Here is a 24,057-nt window from a genome sequence, read left to right on the forward strand (position 1 = left end):
CCCATATTTCAGATTCTCAGCTCCCTAAATCCCACTTTTGTGACTCTGTAAATGCATCAGCCACGGGAACTGATGCAAGTGGCTGGAACCTCTTTTTGTACTCTATAATCTAATGCACTTAGCGAGCCAATGAATATGTGGGAAAGGAGGGGCTTTCTGGCGGAGGGGCTCCGTGCAGGGGAACAGCTGTTGAGCAGCAAAACCTTACCCAGAGCCTGGCAAACACACTCATTCACATCCTCAGTGGCTCTGTGCATCCAGGGCTGGCAAGGCAGCTACACCCCTCCTCCTCTCCCTGCAAAAAGTGAGCAAACTTGCACAGACAAACAGAAAGGACATCGAACCTCAGCTGTGAGACATTTCAGCAGATCCAGCAATGGCCTGGGTCAGTAATTTCTCCTGGCTGAACCACCTTGCTCTGTATGAGGGACGTCTCAGGGGGTACTTGAACAGCACTGAGGATTATTTAACCTTCCTGTGTGGGCCCAGACGGAGCCACCTGTTCCTGCCCATGGCTTTGGTGTACTCTGTGATCTTCGTTGTCGGGGTGGTGGGGAACTTCTTGGTTTGCCTCGTCATCCTCAAGCACCGCAGCATGAAGACCCCCACCAACTATTACCTGTTCAGCCTGGCGGTGTCAGACCTGCTGGTGCTGCTTTTCGGGATGCCCCTGGAAGTCTACGAGATGTGGAGCAACTACCCCTTCCTGCTGGGGCCCGTGGGCTGCTACCTGAAGACGGCGCTCTTCGAGACGGTGTGCTTCGCCTCCATCCTGAGCGTGACGGCGCTGAGCGTGGAGCGCTACATCGCCATCCTGCATCCCTTCCGCGCCAAGCTGGACAGCACCCGCCGCCGCGCCCTCAGGACCATCCTGGCTCTCTGGGGGCTCTCCGTGCTCTTCGCCCTGCCCAACACGGGCACCCACGGCATCGTGCTGCAGCACTTCCCCAACGGCACCCTGGTGCCCGGCTCTGCCACCTGCACCGTGGTCGTGCCCCTGTGGATCTACAACTGCATCGTCCAGATCACCTCTCTGCTCTTCTACGTGCTGCCCATGGGGGTGATAAGTGTGCTGTACTATCTGATGGGGCTAAGAGTAAGTCCTGCTCCAAGTGTGCTCAGTGTTTCCTTGGCTCATTCTCGTGTGTTTGTGTCTATATGTGGCTTTTGAGTGAGTTTTGCACCTTTTTGTTGCCCGTGTTTTCCCCCCAAAGCAGCAAAAGTGTTTCTCAAAGCTCTGAAAACAGTAGATCCAAGTTCTTCAACAGGTGCAATCCTGTTCTGAAATTAACATTGGGGAATAATTTACCCCAGTCTTTTTATAAAAATGTACCATCACTGCTGCTCACATCTGAATGTTAATGAAACACCCAAGCCTGTAGATTGATTCCAGCCTCTCAGAGATTTACGCCTTTGCAGTAGGGACTAGAAAGAAATGGACCAAAAGGAAAATGTGAAAAGAATAAAAAGAAGATGGCTAGTGATCGAGTCTTGTGTACCATTTGTTTTCCCTTTTCTTGTGACTGTAGAATTTCCATTGCATTACTTTCTTCCTTTCCTTCCCTGGAGCTGATGGTAATATTCACTTGTTAAAACTCACAAAGCTCATAAACTGGAATCTTATTGCTGCAGCTAGAAAATTCAGCAATCATTTCTTTATATAACTACAGCCTTGTTTCACCAGGCTACCTTAGAGCTTATATTCATTCTCTCTTCAGAAATTGAGACTACTTTTGACAAGTATCCATCATGTAAATGTGTAGACAAAACAATCAGGATCACAGTGTTATAAAACTATGTAGCACAACACTGAAATGCACTGCTAATCACAGTGACTTGATGACTGCTTTCTTCTCATAAGTTACAGACATTTAGGCAATATAAATCCCATTTTATTACACTGAATGTAACTTAAAGTTTACAAAGATGTGTCTGATCCCATAGCAAGAAAGGAAGACAAATGAACTTATTAAATAATATGCAAGAAACTGAACCAAATCTCTGCTGTGTGTATATCATTTTGTTGTACTGGCTGATGTTTACTGTTACCTGAAATTACACAGAAGCAATTTTAACTCACCCATGAAAAACACATGGATTTTTTGCCAGAAATTCACAGCACAGAGCAGATCCTCGAGGCAGTGAATGGGTTAAACTATCCCCAATCTCTGGAGGTTCTTAAGGCGTCTTGATGTAGTTTCAATTAGTATTTTGCAAAATAAGACCTGAAGGGGATGAAAGGTGATGAAATTTAGTTACTACAAAAAGAAAAAGAGAAATCCTTGAATTTATAAAAGGAAAACTTGAAGGTTGCAATCATTTCTATTTGCAGGAGCAGATATTCCTATTCCCCAGCCCAGAAGAGAAGCTCAGTACCAGATGAGGGCTGATCCCCCAGGACTTCTGCAAATTCCCACATTTGTTCAAGCTGTCTTTCCTAAAGACAGTAATGTTCACTGTTTGTGCCTGTTTTTCTCTACAACCACCTCAGACTTCCAAATTTTAACAGGATCCATCCTGGTTAGATCTGCAATATCTCCAAACTAAACTGGGCAAGATGATTTCATTTCTTCAACAAAAGTGACAGAAGAGTGATGTATATATATAATTTTCCAAGAGGAGACACTTTCTATCTACTCACAGAAGAGGAAATCTGTGAGGCTTTAGCAACACCCTGCGGTCTCCTGAGTGCCGTGTATCACTCACAGAATGGCATGGAAAAGCTCAGGGTTGATCCAAAGGTCGTACAACGGCTCAAATTCAGCAAACAGAGACGTAACCTTTTCATACCCAGGCTCTGTGGAAAGGTCATTTCCTCACCAGTTTCTCCTTCAAGCTCTGACAGTGCTGGGCAGCCTGAGGATGCAATGCAGAGGGGGACAGGTGACCTGCCAAGCAGCCGTGAGAAGGAAGGGTCATAGGGTGCCTGAGTTAATTTATAAATTAATTCCTTGAAAAATGTAAAAATATATTTGTCTTTTTCACTGGGAAATGGTTGATTACCTCATTATCTACTTGGGTATAATTTTAAGGCTTGGTGGTTTAATATTGCAATGTTATGGTCAATTGATGGTGCCAGCACCAGCGTAAAGAGGAGGACACTGATCATTGCACTGTGAACTCATTAATCTCCATTGTGGAAGCTTCCCGCTGTCTCTTTCGTGGGGTTCCCATCAGAGACCTTTAGGATAAACCCCTAAATCATCCAGACCCTTCAAACCCAGTTCAGCTGTTGAGCTACTGACTGCAACCCACAGCCAAAGAGCAGAGGAGGGAGAGGAGAGGGATGAGATGAGAACATTGGGCAGTAGCTGCGCATGGAAGCTCATCCCTGGGGCACTGATTGAGATGGGATGGGATTGCTTGGGAAGAAGTCTGCATTGCAGCAGGATTCACTGCAAGGTGCCTGCCCATTTCTTTCAAACTGATTCCTAAAAGGACACGGGCATAGGTGCTGATCACTGCTTGTCTGAAAGTCATACTCTGTTTACCAAGGGTTTCTGACAGCATAGGCTGGATGATTCTTCTCCCAAGCTTCCAACTCTTCTCTAAGTCTTTCATCCCCTCAGTAACTGGCAGTAATTATTATTATTATTATTATTATTATTACTACTATTATTTTGACATAGTGGCAATTTTACTTTAGTTGTCTCTGAAGCAAGACAACTTATTCCTGTCAATGCACATCTGGTCCAGATTTTATCATCAAAATGTATTTATCCCCCCAAATGCCCAGCTGTTAAATGCCCAGAATCATCTGTGGATGGTGACTGTCTTTATTTCAGCAGAGCCCTGCACAGCTCCTCCAGAGTCTGTCCCCTTTCCATGGAGGTGGTTCAGCAGTCCTTGTCCCAGTGGAAGGTTCTCCTTTGCCATGGGGGTGAGCTAAGGGCACACCAAGGCTGCAGCTCAGCAGCAACAGCTTCAGCCAAACCTCTGAAACAGGCAGGACTCAGATCTTTAGCAGAAGCCTTGTGGGGCTTAAATATCACTTTTTCCATCAGCTGGAGAGAAACTCTGATCACCACTAGTGTCAGACAGGCAAAGGAGTTTACAGAAAACAGCCCTTTTGCAGAGGGCCTCACTATGTTTGTCTGGGCATAGGTGAGACCCTCATTTCACTCAGCCTTTTGGCTTCTGGGGTGAAATGCTGTAGCTAATAAGGATCTGAGGGGAAAATCCAATTTTCAGCTTCTTGCTCCAGTCACTTTTAATTCTCTTGCAGTGAAAGGGTAGCATTCATCTCAAACCTACACAGCAGTGATGTAAAAGTAACCATACCTTGTCTGGGGTTCTACCTCTCTCAGACCACTGGCATGATTTAACTCAAGTTATAACCTTTGACATGGACTCAGTTATTTTTATCCCCTCCCTGTTCTTAATGTTTCATTATTTTGTTAAACTGCAGCTGCTGAGTTGCTCTTGCCTGTTATACCTTCATCACTTGATGCTAAAGAGGAGCCTTACAGCATCATCAAAATGACAGGAGAAAGGGGAAAAATAAAGATACATGTGTCTCTGGTTTATTACAGCATCAGCACACTGTACTCTCTGAGGTTTTGGAATATGTTTGGAATAGATTACTGCTGAGACTGAAAACCACTGAAGGGAATCCAGGGGTTTTAATAAATCTGATCATTTATCAGTAGATGTGTTACAAATCAACTGAGTGTTTTCCTTAAGGAACTGTGCCTGTGACTAAAAGTTACAAAGGGAATAATGTAAAATATGAAAGGCTGAATTGAACTATAATTGACTATAATTCCATTTACATGTTTCTTTCTTTTACAAATAAAATAAAGAGAACATTTAAAGAAGGGCTCATTTCATCATCCTTACAGAAAAGTATTATTAATCAGAAGTCAGAAAGCAAAGTCACAGTGCAAAAGGCAAAAGCAAATGGCACAACTACCATGTCTTCACGAGGTTTTTACAAATCCAGAGTGACTTCTATTTTTTACATCCTTCCTGATATTGTTTCATGTATAATTAAGTTTTGGTTCCAGTTTCTCTACCTGAAAACAGACAAAGCTGTTGGCTAATCAGGAGTTCCTACTGCAGGAAGCTGGGACCAAATGTGGACTCTCCAGTTATGATTTCTTTGGTATTCAAATCAATTGTCCTGTTTCTGTAAACCTGATCTTTTCATCACCAAAGCACCAGTCTTCTTATCATGCACCTACTGGGGATGGATTCCATGATCAGACTATTGCTCTTTATGCTCTTTTTTTTTTTTCAGTCCAGGAAAAAGTACTGGAGAAAAACCTCTCCTGGTTGTGCCTGAGCAGTGTGTGGCTAAATCTGTGTGTGCCATGCACCCTGCCCATCTGCAAGGCAAATTTCTGGGGTTTGTTCATCAGATGGGTTGAATATCAACTACTCCCAACACTCAGGACATGAAATAAACTCCCTTGAATTCTACAGGATTTTTCCAATGGTTACAGCTATGCTGTACTGAGGCCTCTCTGGGTATTTTTTGGATCATTGGTTTGTGCTTAATTGTGGGGAACACTTTTAGGAAAATAAACAAACTGACAATGTTTTGCTGGAAGAGAAAATAATGCCTAGCAAAATGCTTTTGAAATGAAACATAAACTGTGAACCAAATATTGACTCATTGAGAACAGGTAAGTGAGGAAGTGAAACACAAATTTGTAAATATGCAGGTTCAGATGCATAAAATATGCAGATTGTTTTGAACCTAAAGCTTCCATGTTTTTCTAGACAAAACCCAACACTTAAATGCAGAGTCATTATTTTTTTTCAGTGAGTCCCATGTGGCCCCAAATGTTTCTTTCTCAAACTACAACTACCAAAATATCAAACAGTCTTGTCTAAGCTGTTCTTTGTTTTCCCTCCTTTTGCCAGTTGAAAGGAGATGAATCTTTGGAAGTGGAGGATTTGTCTGTGAATGTTAAGAGACCATCCAGGAAATCAGTCACCAAGATGTTGTGTAAGTATTGAGTCCTTCTGTGTTTTATTTACCATGAACAGGAGTGTGACCAATTCTTGAAGGCTATTGAGCAAGTTCATTGGATACAAGAGTTATGAGATGAGTAGCTGCCATATTTTTTTTAAAAAAAGGCTTATTGCTGCTTTATCTGGACTTGCAGATGTGAAGAATCAGGGGTAACTACCAAAAGACTCAGAAAGCAAATTTTCCTCCCCAGCACAAGAGGAGGTTGAGCAAACCTTCATGGCAGATGCTTTCATGGCAATTCTCCAACATCCTTCACTCTAAACTTGTTCTTGCAGCCCTTCAGGGAGGATCCCCTTTTTTCAGAGTGCAAATAGTCCATCTTGTACATTTTTACAGAATGTACATCTGTTTTGCATTACACCAAGCTGTACTTTGGAACCAGCCTGGTTTTCTGAGCCTGGAATGGGTTTGGCCTCCATATATACCCCAACATTGCCTGGCTGTTTCCTGCTCTGTTTGAATGTCACTCTCTGTGCATACATGGGGTTATCCAATACAGAAATTGGTGGAAAGATTGTTCTTTTAGTTGCTAATGGTAAGACAGAAAGGATGGCAAAAGTTTTGAAACCATGAATATAATTTACATATTAGATCTTCCATCCAGCTGTATGATCTCCCTGCCCTGTACAGGCTGGTGAACCATATCCTCCCATTTCTGACCTGTTTTTCTTCTCCCCTTGCTCCACACCAGTTGTCCTCGTGATAGTTTTTGCCATCTGCTGGGCTCCATTCCATATAGACCGGCTTTTCTTCAGCTTTGTTGTGGAATGGACTGAGCCTTTGGCCAATACCTTCAACTTAATTCATGTGGTGTCAGGTAAAGCCTTCTTCTTCCACTTGCACATGGACTGGCAAAAAACGAGTATTTATGAGTGGTTTTGCTTGGAATGTGTAGTGATTTATTTTGTAGGGGACATGATACATGCATGGAAAAACTGCTTAAGGTTCGGTGAGCAGTGATGAGAACACTGTCTGAATAAAAACAGCAAGCAGGTTCCTGCAGCTTTCAAGATCTGGACATGTTGAATTCACAAAGAATAAAAGAAAAACAAAAAAAAGGATATCAAGCATCATTACTAGCTGCTTTTAATTCTTGGGCATGTTCAGAACTAAGGACTGCTGTCATTCAGCTGCTTTTAAGAAGTACACAGGAGCAGGCAGCACCCTCCACAGGCTCTCTGGGGCAATTAGGAAACCTTACTAATGGAAGAGCCTTACATACTGTTCAGCACTGGTGATGAAACCAAATGTTTATGGCCTTGCCAACCATAAAATGAAGGGCTTTTCAAAGAGGAATCTTATTTTCAATCTGCCATGGGAAAACACTGAATGTGGCCATTAGGCCTCTCAGACAAATCCAATCTTGTGCCATTGTCCTGGTGAGTTGTAGGAAATTAGCTTCCCCTGGCTGGAAGTTCTTCTCTGACAGCTTTGATGGGGCACCAGCTGTGCAAATCCTGCTGTGGACATGAGGGCAGTGCTGGAGGCAGGGCAGGGCAGCTCGAGAGAGAGCTGGTTCCTGAACAGCTGGAGAGACTGAGCCCAAATTCACATTCTCTCCCATTTCCCTTTCACTGCAGTGAAAGCTGAGCTAACCTCTGTGAGACATCCCTCTGCCTGTGCCAGGAAGGCAGCAGAGCTTCACTGCTGCTGTCTCCACCCTTGCACCAAGCTTAGTGGAGCTCTATAGCCAAAAAATAGATTTTCGTCTTCTGAGTTGGTTTCACACACAAATTAATGTCTCTCTCTGCTCCCACCCTTGTTCTGCCAGGTGTTTTCTTCTACCTGAGCTCTGCCACAAACCCCATCATTTACAACCTGTTGTCCCAGCGCTTCAGGATGGCTTTCCTCAGTGTGATTTCTCCTTGCTGCAAGCACTGTGCCCCTAAACATCCCACTTGCAAGATTTCATCCCAGAAGAGCACATTTGTGATTGAGGATCACAATCTCATGGACTCTGCTGAAAACACGAGTCTCCCTGGCACACACAGGACATCTGTCAGCAGCTCTCAGCTCTCCACTGGCCTGTGACTTTCTGTCATGGTGATCCAGGTGAAAGAGAAGGTTCAGAAAATTACCTTAAGACTAAAGCAGAAGAAAACTTCCTAAAAGACGGATTTCAGCAAGAATTGCTCAGGAGGTGTCCCATTGAAAGAATGAAGGAAACTGTATTTAGTCTGTTAGGAAAGCACTGTATTACCCCCAGGCTAATGGGAGGACTGGAAATCTGAGTTGCTCACCGAAAGCTGTGCCAGAGAAGAGCTGCTTTAAAAGGTGAGAGACACTCCCAGCACAGGAGAGAGAATCAGCTTAGAACCAAATAACTTCTTTTGCAGCAACCAAAACATCAGCTTCTATTTATTTTGAAACAGGACAACTTTCTGCATAAGCTTCTCTACCCACTTCCAGGTTTGGGTAAGCCTGCCCCACTTCCCTCTGCTAGAACCTTCTTCAGGAATGGCTGTTGCAAAGCCCTCCTGTCAAGATCAGCGAACTGGCAAGAATGAGAGCAGCTCAGAGCTGGGCTGATAAACACCAGCTACCAGCAGCAGCTATTTCTGGGCCAGAAGAACCAGGGAGCCAACAATTGTAAAATAAATGTAAAGCAAACTTTTGCTTTCTGAGCTTCTTATCATTACTTCAACTTCAGATATTTATGTGTTGTCTCCACCAGTGAAGACTTGTGGTTGTGTTTCAGCAGACTTCACTCCTCCTGTACCAGGTGGGCTGCAGAAGTCAGAGATCCACATGGATTAGGAGTCACCAAGAGCCTGGGCAGCACTCACAACAGATGGAACTGGGACAAACCTAATTCAAGGGCAGTAAAAAGGGGAGTTTTGCAGTGATATTTGACCTACTAAATTCAGTTATTGCCATGAAGCACAATACAAAAAAAAAAGTCTGAAAAACTTTCCTGCATCCCAGTAGTGCAAACAGATCCTGAAGGCAGTACACTCATATCCAAGCTGACAAATTCCTGGGCTCTGCTGACTGCAGGGACAGGACTCTATAGAATTTTGCCAAGGGAGTTCAAGGAGGATCCATTATGTGATAAAGAATTTTGTAAAGCTCTGTCTCACCCACTTCAAAGCCTGTTCATGGTGCTTCGGGGAAATGCCTCCTGTGTGCATCCTGAGGCAGGGCTGGGTTTAGTCCCCGTGCTGGGCTCAGGCTTGGCACGCACTGCCACCGAGAATCATGCCATGAGTGTCACCAGGGGACTGGCAGCCACTTACACAGCCAGAGAACACAGAGTTATCACAGCAAATAAGAACATTAGTTCCTGAAAGATGATGCACTGTGTGCATAAAGACATTTTCCATTCTGGTCACTGGGGATCCAGATGAATTTCCTACCGAGGAGGAAGGAATTCTACCCCTGGTTACCACGGTCTCTTTCTTTCTTTGCCCCAAAGTTTTCTGTTTGGTTCTCACTGTGGCACTCTGAGGTGGGAGACTCGTGCCAGCTGGAGAGTCCCCTTTTCCTGGAGCACAAGGGGAATGTTTTCAGACCCTTTTTACCACCTGCAGTCTTAAGAACCAAGCCCTGCAGAGGGGAAGAGCCACACACAAGGCCTGCAGAGAAAAGGCCCTTCCTGCTCCCTCGAGACACAGCTGAAATACTTTACCTCCCCCAAGTGGACACTTGCGTTTTACCAGTGGCATTTACATCTCTAAGCAGAAATTTCGCATTATTTTTCCCTCTGCCAGAGATTTCAGTGTGTTTTCCCTGTGGACAGGCCATGGCAGTGGTGTCCTGCTGCCTGTGGGCTGCCCAGGCCCCTGCTCTCCTGCCTGTGCCTTGCTCCGAGCTCTGATCCCACAAACCACCCAGGGACCACACAGGACACCACAGGGCAGTGGCTGTGCTGGATTTCCCCCCTCACCTTCCCTCCCTCCCTTGGGCAGATCCCTCACTGAGCCCTGGGGGTTTTGCCCCCTGTCCCAGGTGTGTGGAAGCTGTCCTAGACACCGGCCTAAGGGGTGAGGACACGGTGCATTCAACACAGTCACACAGCCAGCATGGGGTGGAGACATTCCTCTGCCAGGTTTTGTGGCTCTTTCAATGCCTGTTATGCATTTAGGGCGAGACAGCATCTTGTGTGGGTGCACAGAGCCACCCAGGAGTGAGAGAGAGCCATCCACGAGAGATGCTGCTCTCTCCTCTCCTCTCCTCATGGGAGAATCCCAACCTCCAGCTGCAAAGTCCGGGGCTGCCAGATGAATCCCTTGAGTTGCAGATGAGCACACAGACCTGCAGACAGAGTTTGGGCAAGCTGGAGGACAAAGATTTCATGTGATCTCAAACAAAGTGGCCATACTTTTATCCCAAAGGAAGACAAAAGGGTTTTGTGAGGAAGGGGAAGCAGAGGTGGGAGGAATGTGCATGGATGGAAAAATTTTAGAAGAGAAGTAGTGAGTACAAAATCATCATGAAACCACCTGGTTCTGAATTAATTTATTTTCTTGTCCCAAGATCAGTTTTTATCCCATTTAATTTGTTGTCAGTCAAAAGTAGTGATATGCATAAGCAATGCCTACTGAGCTTTTTTGGCCAAATATCAAAATCAAAGCTGAAAACATTTAGTCTTGCACCAAACCAAACCTTCTGTGAAAGTGTTATTGGGAGAGACATGTCAAAACTCCTCTGAATTCTGCTAAAAATAAAATAACTGCAGTGAAGAAATGCAGACTAACTGGAGACTCCAAATTAAGTTCCCTGTGACTGCACAGCTCAGTACCCCTTCACTCCTGAGGGAGGATCTCTAGAAAATAGTTGATGCACTTTGTCCCTAAACGTAGTCGATGTCCACTGGAGGCTTTTCTTCCCAAAAGGTCAGTGCTTGAGTTATTTATCACTCTGCTCTGATATTTACCTCCTGCATTTTGAAAGCTGGATTCAAAGATGAAAAAAACAGGAAGATGGATAGAGATGTCATGAAAGCTGATACTATTCCTTTATTTATGCATTAAGGAGCTTTCATAGCCAAGTGCAGAAAAATGTTGGCAACTGGCTGAGAAAAAACTCCTGTTGCACAAAAATGGAGAGCAACTCTCTTTCCCCCTGAAGTGGGCCAGTGTGATAAAACTGTATTTATTTGAAATCAAGCGTGACTTTGGAGACAGAACTGTCTATTGATTTATTTCTCTGCTTCTGTTTCCCTCTGAGAAATGTGTGAGCAGAAAGTGTGGAGAGCAGGGGCAGTGCTCCAGCACTGTGAACAAAACGTGGAGAGTCTGAAACGTGCTCCAAGGAAGCACTCAAGGGGAGCAGAACTGTGTTCATTGCCAGTGAGTGATGCTCAGATCTCATGCCAGGTTCAGTTGGAAAAAACGCCATGAACAGCAGGTGGTCAGTTCTGTTAAGTTTATAAGAAGAGTTTTTGAACATCACTGTGTTTTGAAGTGTTTAAACCACAGCTTATCAGTAAAACTAAATGTACATTTCTGCTGCAGAGATGGTTATCTGTATCTGTATGTAACATTAAAATAAATGTGCCAAAGTCTTCCTCAGACTGGTCCATGCTCCAGAAATCCTCATGCTTCTTGTTTGTCCCTCTGATTTCACATGAGCAGCAGATGGACATTCCCCAAATGTTCAGCCAGCACCAAGTGCAGGACACCAAGGGCTCATTACAAGTCACAGTACTTTTAAAAAAACCCCATATTTCAGCTGGTATATTTGCACAAAGCCAGCACTAATCCCCATGAGCCTTGTGGCATCCAAGAACTCTGTACAACTGCTCCTGCAGGGGAGGAGGTTAAAAACTGGGCAGCACATTTGTCATAGGCAGGAGAGGGTCCCAAAGCAAAAACTGCTCCTTCCCAGCCTGTGGAACAGCCAGGTCTGCTCTCCCTCTCTGTTTTCCCACATTTGTCTCATTTTCTCTGCTTTCATTGTGGCACTTGCTGGTATTTTCCCCATCGAAGTTTCTTTTTCTACAAACTAGCAAATTGCTGAGTTGTGGCATTTCCATATCAAATGGATATGAATGTAAGGAGAAATATGTTAATGAAAGCAGAATGAACAAGAAATCAAACAAGCTCTTGCAAGGGTTAAAATTTGAGTTTAGAATTTGGTCCAAGTCAATGCAATGATGGCAAATATTCTTCAGAGTGAGCTGAGGGTTAAAAGAACTTCCAAAGAAACCACAGAAAATTGCCCACTCTGGGCCCTGCAGGTTTCCTCACCTGGTAAAAACACACTTTTGAGGTTGTCACGGAAGGTCATCATGCACCAAAGGACAGTGAACATCTTGTGCTCAATTCCCTGACTCTGAAAAAGGAATTTAACATGTACAAAACTGACTATAATGTAAGAACCTCTCCAGGAGAGTCAAGGGTTGTTGACTTTCTTCCACATTTCTTTCCATTTACATTCTGGGTAGTCAACAGCCTGCCCTGGTCATACCCAGACAGAGCTAAGCTCATTTGCTACCAGCAGAAGAAGACTTTCTCTTACTTTGTGTCTAGACTTTGTGAAGCTCCAAGAAGCTCTAGCAGATGTTTTAAAGGCAAACTACCCTAAATCCACTTAATTTTTAAAGTAGGATTAATTTTAGGTGTAATTGTTGGAATAATTTGCTTCCCACTAGGATAGCTAATTCATGAATAAAATACTGGGGTTCTTATTGGAAAAGCCCAAATATTTTTTCTTTCATCCTCAGCTTACACTATTTTATGAAATGCAGCAAATTCCTTCCCAGAGGAACAGGCTTTTGGTTGATTTTTTGGGTAGAGGTGGGTTTTGCAGAAGACTCTTTGACTCAGATGTCTACAACATGATCTCCATCAGAGGAAAACTGTATTCTTTCTTCTAATCAAATGAAGGGAAAAAATGCTGTGCTAAAATCAATTTATCTGACCTATTTCAGTCACCTACTTTAGGTGTTTTACAGGTAGTTGTTATGCACACCTTCTGCAGCTGAAAAACACAGCCAGGCAACAAGGCACAAGTCACCTTGGAGTGCTGTGTGCTCTTTGCTGCAGAGCAGGTATGTTTGTCAGACCCTCTCCATTTCTTTCACTTCTGCAGAACCCAAGAGACTCCCTTGGAAATGACTCACTAGGAAAATCATGCTCCAAATGAGCAAAGCAAATGGCTCACAGCTAAATCACCACTAAACAGCAGGAGAACAGCATCCTCAGGGGCTCACCTACCACTTTGCTCACTGATCTGGGGCTGGTGCCTCTGGGACACGTGGGCTACACTCAAAAGGCAGAGAAATCCCAACAAAGCTCTAGCACGTGTAGAATTTCCAGCATTTGTTTGCAACTTCCCAGTTTGCTTTGCTTCTGTAGATGACAAGGGCAGGAAAGAGATCTGCCCTGCCAGAGAATGTGCTAAACAGCTGCCTGAACTCAATGGAAAGTCTCCAAAAAGAAGTTTTTTCATGCTGCTGTTGACTGCAGTGCAGGTGGATTGGGCAGCACAGAACAACTGCAGCAAAAAAAGCACAAGAGTCACAGTTTAAAAGAGTCACAGTTTTGGGAAATAGAAAACCCTACCAGACTGTCTGTGAGGAAGGAAACAGAGCACTAACACATGAACATGGAGGTATATTTAACCACGTTTATTTAACCATTTACAGACTGGGTTTGTTAACTGGCTTGGTGTTAGAGAAATCCTTCATGAAGAGGAGTTTTTTGGGTGTGAACAAACCTGGTTAGCACCACAGAACTCAGCTTCCCCTAAGCACTGCAGCAGCATTTCCTCCCAGCTCAGGTTACCTGCTCCTGCAGAAAAACAAACCACAGAAAGAGCAGCAGGTATAAATTTCCATTTCTGTGGCACTGGCAGGCCCCTTCACTGGAACTGAGACACAGGCAGCATGCTCTTAGCTTAAAATGATGCAAACCAGTTTGTGCTCAAGGATGAACAGCAGCTGACACTGGCCCAGATATATCTGCTTTGGTTATGTATCCCAGTCCCAGGACGAAGGGCTGAGTCATGTGGAGCTGGCTCTCTGTGCTTATAACACTGAATAGTCCCAAAGCTGGGGCTCACATGGCAGCCTAGCAAATCCCAGCAAACCACTGCACTCCTCCAAGAGGCACAAGGACTGCCAGACATGATTCAGCCTCAGCACAGCCCAGTTTTCGTGTGTCTCTTGCATCAACAGCAAGGAACACTCATGTAAGTGTTAGTCTCAGCCTGGTTCCTTCCGGTCTCATTTCATTCCCTATCTTCCCTCCCAGGAGGAGCAGGTATATTGAAAATCATCTTTCCCCCCATCCATCCAGTCTTTTTGCTGCTGAGAAATTCCACTGAGAATTGAGTCTTTTCTCTGCAACTTTATTTGCCAGCTGTGGGGTTTTCACACTGTTATTTGTATTCCAGTCCCGATTTCAATTACCTGGCTAACCTTTTCAATTTTCACAGAGAGTGAGAATCAGAAAACAGCAGGTCCTTTATTACAGCTCACACTGGCAGGGAATTCTTCACAGCCCCCCTTCCCTCCCCCATGTTTGCAGGAAAGCTCTGTCAAATTCAAACAAACTCATTGATAATAACTTGTCTATTTACTTATGCTCTGCTGGCTGTTAAATATTCTGGTCCTTTCTGCAGACCTCTCTTCCATTCTCCTTTTGGCTTGAACATATTCTTTCTTACACCATTTCTAAAAGCCAAGGAGAAGCAATCTTAAGCCTTCACCCAGGTGCTTGACTCCAGTGAGAATTCTCACCAGGGTCAAGCACTGGAGAAGTTAAAAGCCTTATGCTTTGAGAGGGGCTGTTTACTGATCTTTGATGTGAAAGATGTGGTGGTGGCCAGTCCTTATGTCCCTATCTCAGAGCACTTGGAGGCTCAGGGCACTGGGGGGTTCCCTCAAAGGAGGGGTGAGTCAGGCACAGGACACCACTCTGCTGAGCCCAAAGCTCTGCCACAGAATTGTACTGGCCACAGCTGTCACCCTTTTTGCCTTTCTCTATTCTCCAAGTCATATCCCTCCTCTTACCTCCTTTATTATTCTGAACTCTTGATCTAGCAGTCATTTCCATGTCTGTGCTCTGTTTGCCCCATCACTCAGCCATCCAGATCCTAAAAATGGTTTATTTGATTGGGGAGGGGAGAGGATTTAATGCAAAAGACCTGTTCCTTAGCAACACCTTCCCATCTTTCTTCTTTTGTTATTTCCAGCTCATTATCTTTGCCCATGTTCAACTCCAAATTAACTTAATTACAGGCAGATTTCATATCTCTCTGAACCAGAAGGGGCACATGTAAAACATCCCTCCAGTCAATGGCAAATGAGGGCCTTGGCCTGTGCTAAGCAGGCTTTGGGAAAGGCAGCTCAGCTGTGCCTGCCCTGCTCCCTCCAGAGACCTCTCCTGGTTGCTCCCAGCTCCTGCTGTTCCTTTTCAGTGAGGCATTTCATCTCTCCCTTTTGCAGCCTGTCCAAGTTCACCACAGCCCCTGAGGACAGAGCAGACATCAGTATAAATCACCAATAAATCAGTATAAATCACCAGGTGAATGCTTCTCTTACGCAGATGCCAAGGGCACTGCAACCTTTCCACCTCCCCCTTCCAGATTCTGGCAGGGGACAAGGGCCTCAGTTCAAAGTCTGTGATTGGGATCTGTCCTGAGTACAAATCTGAGTCTTACTGAGCCTTGTTGAGCCTGAATATCAGATGTACTCAATCCAGGATGACCTTTCATGACCTACACTAGTGGTAGGTCAAAGATCTCTCTGGGTTAATGCAGCTCTGGGTGCCCAACAGCCATACACCAACGACAGCTCTCTCCTTGAAAATCCCCTCAGGGGTAAAACCACAACTGAACTAGATCCAGGGCAGCCCCTCACACCACATCTTGTCCTTACTCTGTGATGCCTGGTTTCCTTTGGAAATCAGGACCAGGACCTACCTCTAGCAGCGGACAGGTTCCTCACCTTCTCACGTTAAAATAAGCATTGCTGCATTGCTGTCTTGCCATCCACAGAAGTTCTCCACTGGCAGAGGAAATATCTTCTTCCTCCTGCTGGAGGCCTAGTAGCTATCACCCAGCCAGGACACTTCCTCCTAAATCCACCAAGTGACTCCTCACTGGTAGAAGCTGGGTGTTGCACCAAGGATGAGGAGAGATCTGTATTCACAAAGTGAGGAAAGTGTCACCAGAGCCACCAACACAACTGTGTCAGGGGCACGTGAAACACAAGGAAAGCCTCTACAAAGACGTAGGGGAACCAGACTCCTGCCAGCAATAAAAAAGGGGAGGCTCTGGGTCAGTTTTAGAGGAGTCAGAGAGCTGTAATTCTACCATGAGAAGAGGATGTATGGTTTCTGGAAAAGAAGGAAAGCCTGAGTGATGACTCAGGTGGTTCCTCCTCATTCAGGTGAGCACTTCCTCCCAGAGCTTGCCACCTGGAAAGCAGAACCACAGGTTAAATTGGGATGAGTTTCCCCCTTCCCCCTGCAGAGGCAGCACTGCAAATCACGCAGTATCCTGGGGTTAAGCACCTCAAACGCAGACAGCAGAATTTAATTTGCAGAATGAAATTCACTCTGTCCCAAAAATTTCATGTTCTTCCCTTTCTCTTTTGCCCCTTTCTTTCCCACCACTTTGGTCTGTGGGGAGAAAACACATAGGTAGGATATTTCCTTCCTACTTCATGAGAACATTTTCAGAATTTCCCACCTCAGTTGAACCACCTCACATTTACCAGCTCAGCAGGAGACTGTCCCCAGTAAACATCTGTGTTTACTCTGGAAAGCTCTGAAGAAGGCAAGGAGCAAATATCTGCCCTGAAAACTGAACGTGTGGCCTCTGTAGAGCATTTGTACACATCCTCCCCAGATTTAGAGCCCAGCCACACTAGTCCGTGCCACTGGATGTCAGTCTTGTGCCATGGAAACCTGTGGGACTGAGCACTGGGGTGCCCTGATCCCCACAAGCCTTGGGCTTGTGCTGAGCCTGCGTTTGTGGCACACAGGACACCCCAAGAGCAAATCTGTTCCAGCTCCCCCGGTGGTGATTTATGATGTAGAGATTCTTCATGTTTCCATTTCTTTGTTTCTCAAAGCTGCTTCGTGGTGGAGGAGCTGAGCAAGAGATTGATGTGTGTTCAGCCAGCACAGGCTCACAGAAAGCCAGGCTGCTCCTCATGCCCCAGCACTAACACAGAGGGGACTCAGGCTGGGCCCCCTCATCCAAACCCACTCGGGAAATACTCTTGTTTTGGGATAATTCTCAGTCTTTTGTTTCACACGGCATGGAAGAATAATTATATACAAGCTGAAAGCTCTGGATGAGAAATCAGGATATTGATTCATGACCAAAACACGTACAAGTTCAGATATAGGTAATTCAGAGCCATACTCCTTGTCAGTGCCTATAATAAAGAGTTCCTACACAGAATCCCAAAGAGTCACTTCCTCCTCCTTCCATAAAACTCTCCAAGAAGGGCTCAACAAATATTTAACTGGAAACAAAAACTTTCAGCTAAACATTTTGTTAAAATAGATTATCTGTGCTTCTACTACAGGATCCCACAGGTGCCAGTGCAAGCCAAGCTCTGGCTGTGCAAGTGAAATCAGCTCTTGGTAACACTTATGCATGTAGAAAAAAATATTTATCGGTATGGTCTGGGTAGAAAACAGAGACTGAAATGCTCAGTTGAGATATACTCAAATTACTATCCCACATATATTCCTTATTTTACCTTCAGGTGACTTAATTTTTCTCTCTAGACCAAGGATAGCAGAGCTGTTCTCTGCCCTGTCTCCAGCCAGGCCACATCTGGAGTGCAGGGTACCTCATCCTCACTCATTCACTGAACCTCAAGTCTGAAATGAGAGCCAGCATTGCACAAACCCTCTGCTGGCCCCTGCTACAAACACCCTAAAGCACAGGCTTCTCCTGCTCTGCTGTAACAATTAAAGAGCCATTCCTTTTCTGCTGTTTTTCTAGCATAGCAATAGAAATATTGATCTCCACTACTGGCTTCTTCCCTGTGAATGATCAGTTATCCTTTGGTGTTAAGCAGACTGCAATTATGCTTTCTAAATAAATTGTTATTCTAAATAAATAAGCCAGAGAGTCACAAGGGTCCAGGTTCTGCTCTCTTACCTCTAATTCCCATTAGCATTCCTGTCTGCATGGCTTTGGGCATGCCACATCTTTCCAGGGAGTGAAGAGCAGCATCCATCCCTCTGTCCCACACTCACCTCCTGCCTCAAGGAACAGCAAAGTTCTTCCTGAACCCCGGCACTTCTGAAGAGGGACTGGAGCAAACAGAGAACAGGAGACAGGCTTGGGTCACTGCAGTAACTCAGTGATGGTGGCTCTCCATAATCAGGAAAAAAACCCACAGCATGACCAAGGCACTGGAATCACCCCTGGGAAGATGTGCCCCTAAGCAGCCATGCCTAACCTTGGCATGGACCCCCGGTGACACAGTCAGGGACAGTCAGGGACAGTCAGGGACAGTCAGACACAGTCAGACACAGTCAGAACCCAGGCAGGCAGTGGTTAAGGACAGACACAAGAGGATTATTAACTTTGGCAGAGCCCATCAGGCGTCCTTGCAGTGCTGTCACCTCGCTGGGTGCTGCAGACTGTGTTAGGGGTGCCCTGCTGTCAGTGTGATCCACAGTGGCAAATTCACACCAAGGAGCTCAGGCCAGGGGAGTTCATATCCTTTCCCTGTATATTCATCACCTTTGAATGCAGACCTGAAACAACCTTAGCAAGGAGCAGAGCACAAGCCTCTGTCACTCTACCTGCTGTAGTCACCACTAGAGCTCTTCCTTCCCCTCACAAGCCACTCGTTTTCACTCCTTTTTGGTTTTGTGGGGTTTTTTTGTGGTGGTGGTGGTGGATTTATCCCCTCCCACTTCCTTTGCTGCCACATTTGTGCTGTAAGCCACAGCAGGTAACACGACAGGTTTTCACCTGGATGGTTCCTCACCACTTTCTTACAGGGTATTTATTTTCTCGTGGATATTTTATACTTTCACAGATGGGACTGAACCATTTACCACTGTCAATAAGCCACAGTAGCAAAACCCTTGTTTACTGCCAGACTGGACCAACTGTGGAATACAAGTTTTCTAAGGACAAAAAGGTTTGAACCAGGGATATATTGAGCTGTTCATAATCAAAGAAGGAGGAAAGGAAGAGCTCAGAAAGTATTTGGGTAAAAAATGGCTGTATGGAAGCAGGACAGCTACAAGTGAGCAGGACCCAGATTCATGTTTTTCCTCATTTACTCCATTGATCTGCCCAGCACATTTTGGAGTCAAGATTTTCACAGCCTTCCTGAGACCACATCTCTCTCTCTCTCTGTCTCTCTCTGCCCTTGCTCTCCAGAGCTGCAGGCTGAGTCCTGTTCATGACCCAGTGAGGAACTTCTGCCCTGGGCATCACTGGATAAAAAAATCCCTTTGTTGAAACACTCAGGGGTACTGGTGCATCACTCTTCAGTGATGCTTTGAGGGAAATAGTGCTTGTTTTAGAAATGCTGAAACAAAAAGGCTTATGGATACTGAGGAGTTTTTGTTAGTTTGGCTCTGGCAGAAGCAGCTTTTCGATCCATTTATCAAGCTGCCTGCAGCTGCCATTTCAAGGCTGATGAAGATATAATAAACAGTAAGCCAAAAAAAAGTCATTTGAAAGGTGCACCCAGAGCAGTTTAATAAATAAAAGATCAGGGACGGGGGGAAGAGAAAGAAAAATAATCAGTACAAGTTTTGACTTTCCTCTGCTGTCCATTTTATAGCATAAATTTAAATAAATCAATGGTGCAAGTTGGTGGAATCACTCTTTCATTCTCAAATACTCTCTCTAAAATTTTCTGCTTGTAAATTCATCTTTCTACAATGTCTTGCTGGCTCATGTTTTTCCAGCTACCCTCCAAACTGCCACCCCAAAATGTTTAAGGATATCCACCAGACTCTGCAGAACCCAGAGCTCTGATGGATGAAAACTCTTTGTGGAATCTCCAGTGCAATAAACCTCAACACAGCTAAGCAGCTGGGTGCCAGCGAGCTCAGGTGATCCCGAGTTTTGTGCTGTTCCTTTCCCACTGCTTATTCAGAGGTGACCTTGGAGCTTGCACCAAGCTTTAATCTTCCACAGAGGAGACTTTGCTCCTGCAGAGATCCCTGGAGGTCTCAGTCCTGTCTCAGCTGGCAGTTGTTTCTTGGGTACAAGGACAGCCTTTGCTCACACTGGGATTAAGTGGCATTTGCCACGTTCTCTTTGCCATTTGGATTCATGGATACCAGGCAAGCTGGGAGCCTCCTCAGGCCCTTGCAGGGTATTTTGTCCATTGATCCCTGGCATATGGCAATGACGTTATTGCACATCTTCCTGGTGCATTTTGGCTATCAAGGCCTGATGGACATCCAGGCTGGAAGGCCAAGTTTGAGTCTCAACATTCTTCTTCCAGAGGTTGCCATCTGGTTTCTTTGAACTGCAGGAACTTTTCTCTGGGTCTGATTCTTCAGAAGGTTGGGGTCAAGGCTCATGGACTTCTGCAAATACCACAAAGATCCTGTGAACAACAGAGAGAACAAAGAAGGAGTTTCAGACAATAAAAAACATTAACAGGTGAGACATGGTGAAAGAATCGGAGGAAAGTGAGGAGAAAAAGATAATCCCAGAGGAACAGAGAGAAGAATGGAAAAGGAAAGAGGGAAAAATAATTTAAAATAATTTTAAAAAAGAAATTATTAAAGAACTGAAATGAGAATAAGGATGAAAGAAGAGAGAATAAGGGGAAGTAGAAGGAAAAGTGAAGATAGAAAAAGGGCCCAGTAATATGCATGAATAAAAATACATGCTGGTTTCCATTTTTCATTAATGCTTCACCAGATGGAGACGGTATCAACAATAATAGAACCTCTGAGCTGCAGAACAATAGGTGAAATAATTCAAGCACCACTTTCAGATTAAAAACAGTGAAGAGAGTTTGATTTATTTCCCAGTTTTTCTTTTCTTTCTCTATATATAGAAAATAACCTTATCCACTTACTCATGTTCTGTGGCTCATCACCACAAAAATATAAATAAAAGAATGAAACCACCCTTCAGTGCAGACAGAAAATAAATCAGAGGCCTCAATGCATTTTCATTGTTGCAGCTGGGTCCTGTCTTCACATTTATTTATCTTTAAATTTCTCCTTGCACTCCAGAGACCATATCCCATAAAATGCCGGGTTAACAAGTTAACCATGAATAATTCATGAGATAATTATAAAACATTTACACCAGAACATTATTATCTCGCAACTAAAAAACCCCAAATACTTAATGTCCTCCAACACTGATGGCGAACCTCTTGTGACTGCAATGCTCTTTATCACTAAAATTAAATGGAATTAATCTTCGACTTGCTTTGGTGCCTACCAGCAGAGAATCACAGGTGAAAAAACCACCCCCAGCCAATATGGAAACATAAAAATATATAAATACATACACATATTTCTCTGTGTTTGTGTTTGTACATACATATATATGGGATTCTGAAATATGCCCATGGAGGAGATTCATTTTAGTCTTCCTCCCTCTACACACTCTGAGGCAGGAGGGAAATGAGCTTTCTTACTGAAGGGATTGGTTCAGAGCACACATGGACAAACACAGATCTGCAGCAAACTGTGCCTTGCCAGGTTTTCCTTATCCCTCCCCACTGCACAGGTGCTCTTTGGTCAGATCCTGTTCTCAAAGCCTAGAGCTCACTCTGAAATTAAAATAATGACAAATTTCAGTTTTGCACTGGTGTCACCAAGATGAGGATTTGGCTTTGTGCACAGCTCCAAAATTCAGGCTGTCTTATGTGTGGCTGTAAAGCTCCTACAAAAACATCACCAATAATGCCAATCTCCACAGGCCATTATGACTCCTGCAGGTTGAGTCTGCATAAAAGCTCCTCTGTTGCCTTCCCTCTGAACACGAGGCCAGTGAAGTGTTGGCAAAATCCTCCAGCCATCCTTCACCGTGCAGGTCACCACAATCCTCCTGAGGGCTTTAATCAGAGAGTAAACACACAGAGAGAAACCTCAAGAAGGTTCTTGTTTAGATGACAGAAACTCTCAGCCTGTTCTAGAGAGACCTGGGTTATCCAACAACGACTTCTGCTCTCCCCCAGGAGCTCAGGATAACAGAGCAGCTCTAAAGCAAATCTCCACTGGAGAACTCTTTCTGTGCCATGAACAGGGAGCCAGCAAACCTTGGGCTGGCACTGCCAACTCGAGCTACAGCCCCTGGGGGAGCCCAGAGTAGAGGCAGAAACACCCTCAGGGAAAATGCAGGAAACGCTTTCTTGTTCCTCTTTCTCCCTTCCTCCCTCTTTGAATGCAGTCAGCCCACACAGAAAACTACTTGTGCTTCCTCACAGACACAATTGCACCCAGGCTGGGACACTTAGAGCTTTTCTGCATGGAACAGAAGGCCAAGGGTTCCTCTTCCTCACATGATTATTAAGAGGTCACATAGGGGAACGCAACAGCTACATCTGCCTGACAGCCAAGAGCAAGGGCTGGAAGCACCCTCTGCATGTTCTAAATCCATGAAAATATCTCAGGAGGATTGGCACTAAGTTGGTGGTCAACAAAACTACCCAGAGCCTGAGGCATTACAGATTGATTTAACCATGCACACTTTTGTTAAAGGATTAGGAGGACTCTGTCATTCTGACATTTGAATTCTAATTGAAAAGTCTCTCCCACACACTTTACTGGTGTGGGACCTGGGAGGAGAGGTGTGTGTGTGTGTGTGTGTGTCCATGAGGTGTGTGTGTGTGTCCATGAGGTGTGTGTGTGTCTGTGAGGGGTGTGTGTGTCCAGCATCTGCTTTGGGCAACAAAAGGGTTCACAGCTCCAAAGAACCGTGTTTACCTCCCATCACACATCAGCCAGCAAACAATATGGGATTTTACAGAACCAATGGATGTAGTGAGGAACTGGGGCTGGAATTTTAATCATCTCTCCAGAGCCCATTTAGAAATCTGTCTGTTGTATGTGTCAACAAACATTCACAAAATTTCATCTCTGCACCAATTTGCAATATAGAAAAAAATGTTTCATGAACAGCAATATAGTCCTGTGTACACAGTTGCCAGCAGCTGCCCTCTGGGGTGATTCTTGTAATTTTCTATATTTTGCTCAGCAAGATGTCATTTATCATGAAGACTATCATCAATATATGAGCTGAGGATGAATGGTTAAGAAGGTCTGTTATCCTCAGCCCTGAAGCAACAGAGGAGTTTTGTTTTGGATGCTCTTGTCTGGGTACCTAACTCAGCTACATGGCACATGGATCTGCAGTTAAGAGAGGTGAGGCTTGGGTTACCAGACTCTCCTGCCATGGATGGAGGGATGTGATCCCAATACCGAACTCTGAGCTCATCACTGACTCTCTGAATGCTCAAGTTCCATTTCTGAGCACTCCATCTCAGTGGCTGTGTTGCAGAGCAGCGCTGCCATTATGAAAGCAACAAGACTGTGAATGGTGTTTAGGCTACCTGTGTGATCCTGCAGCTAAAAACCACTAACCACGGTGCTACACCCTGTCCAAGTCCCTCTCAAACATGTAGCTACAGACTCTTCCTTAAACAAGTTACCTTCTCAGAGTTGATGTCAGCAGGTGGGGTAAGGAGGGGACGGGCATGAGACAATCTTGACTGATCCTACGGAGTCTGAATGTACCAACAGCTTAACTCAGTGTCAGCCAGCTGGTTAGGGATGCTACAGAGGGGACAGCCCTTCAGCTGGTTCTGCACAACCACAGAGCCCCAGCCTAATGCCCAAGGACCATGGCAGTACCAGGAGATGTGTTTGAGCTCAGACATTTGCTCGTGCTCTCCCTGAAAGCCTCTCCCTAACATCTGAGACCATTTGAGTATGAAAGCTTCCCAGGGAAAAGAGCTAAAGACTGCAACATTAATTCCTCTCTGTAAGGACAAAGGGAGCATGGAGTCCAAGCTGTTTCTCCTCAAATCACGGATCAATCAAGCAACTCTGGTGATGTCACTATCCCTGGCACTGGGACCTAATTTAAAATTACCTCAAATCTGAAAGATTGATTTTTACCATCAGCATTTAATGTCTGCTGTATCTTTCTTTTCCCAG

At 44.8% G+C, this 24,057-nt stretch overlaps 1 protein-coding gene and 1 long non-coding RNA gene across 3 annotated transcripts in view; one reads left to right on the forward strand and one right to left on the reverse strand.

Annotated features, from left to right (window-relative positions):
- The first annotated feature begins 210 nt into the window (after nt 1-210).
- Nucleotides 211-8,601, forward strand: NMUR2 (neuromedin U receptor 2). The gene is made up of 4 exons (XM_023935922.2): nt 211-1,096; nt 5,869-5,953; nt 6,672-6,797; nt 7,752-8,601. The coding sequence occupies exons 1-4, from the start codon at nt 377-379 to the stop codon at nt 8,009-8,011; spliced, it is 1,191 nt and encodes a 396-aa protein (XP_023791690.2). The 5' UTR covers nt 211-376; the 3' UTR covers nt 8,012-8,601.
- Nucleotides 8,602-19,592: 10,991 nt separating this feature from the next.
- LOC111935515 (uncharacterized) overlaps nt 19,593-24,057 on the reverse strand; it is a 143,898-nt gene continuing 139,433 nt past the window's right edge. For both annotated transcript variants that reach the window (XR_015276720.1, XR_015276721.1), the window contains one exon: nt 19,593-20,480. This is a non-coding gene — a long non-coding RNA (uncharacterized LOC111935515). The remainder of the gene's footprint in view (nt 20,481-24,057) is intronic.

The sequence above is a fragment of the Cyanistes caeruleus genome, chromosome 15 (genome assembly GCF_971803275.1).
Source record: "Cyanistes caeruleus chromosome 15, bCyaCae1.hap1.1, whole genome shotgun sequence".
Taxonomy (NCBI): Eukaryota; Metazoa; Chordata; class Aves; order Passeriformes; family Paridae; genus Cyanistes; species Cyanistes caeruleus.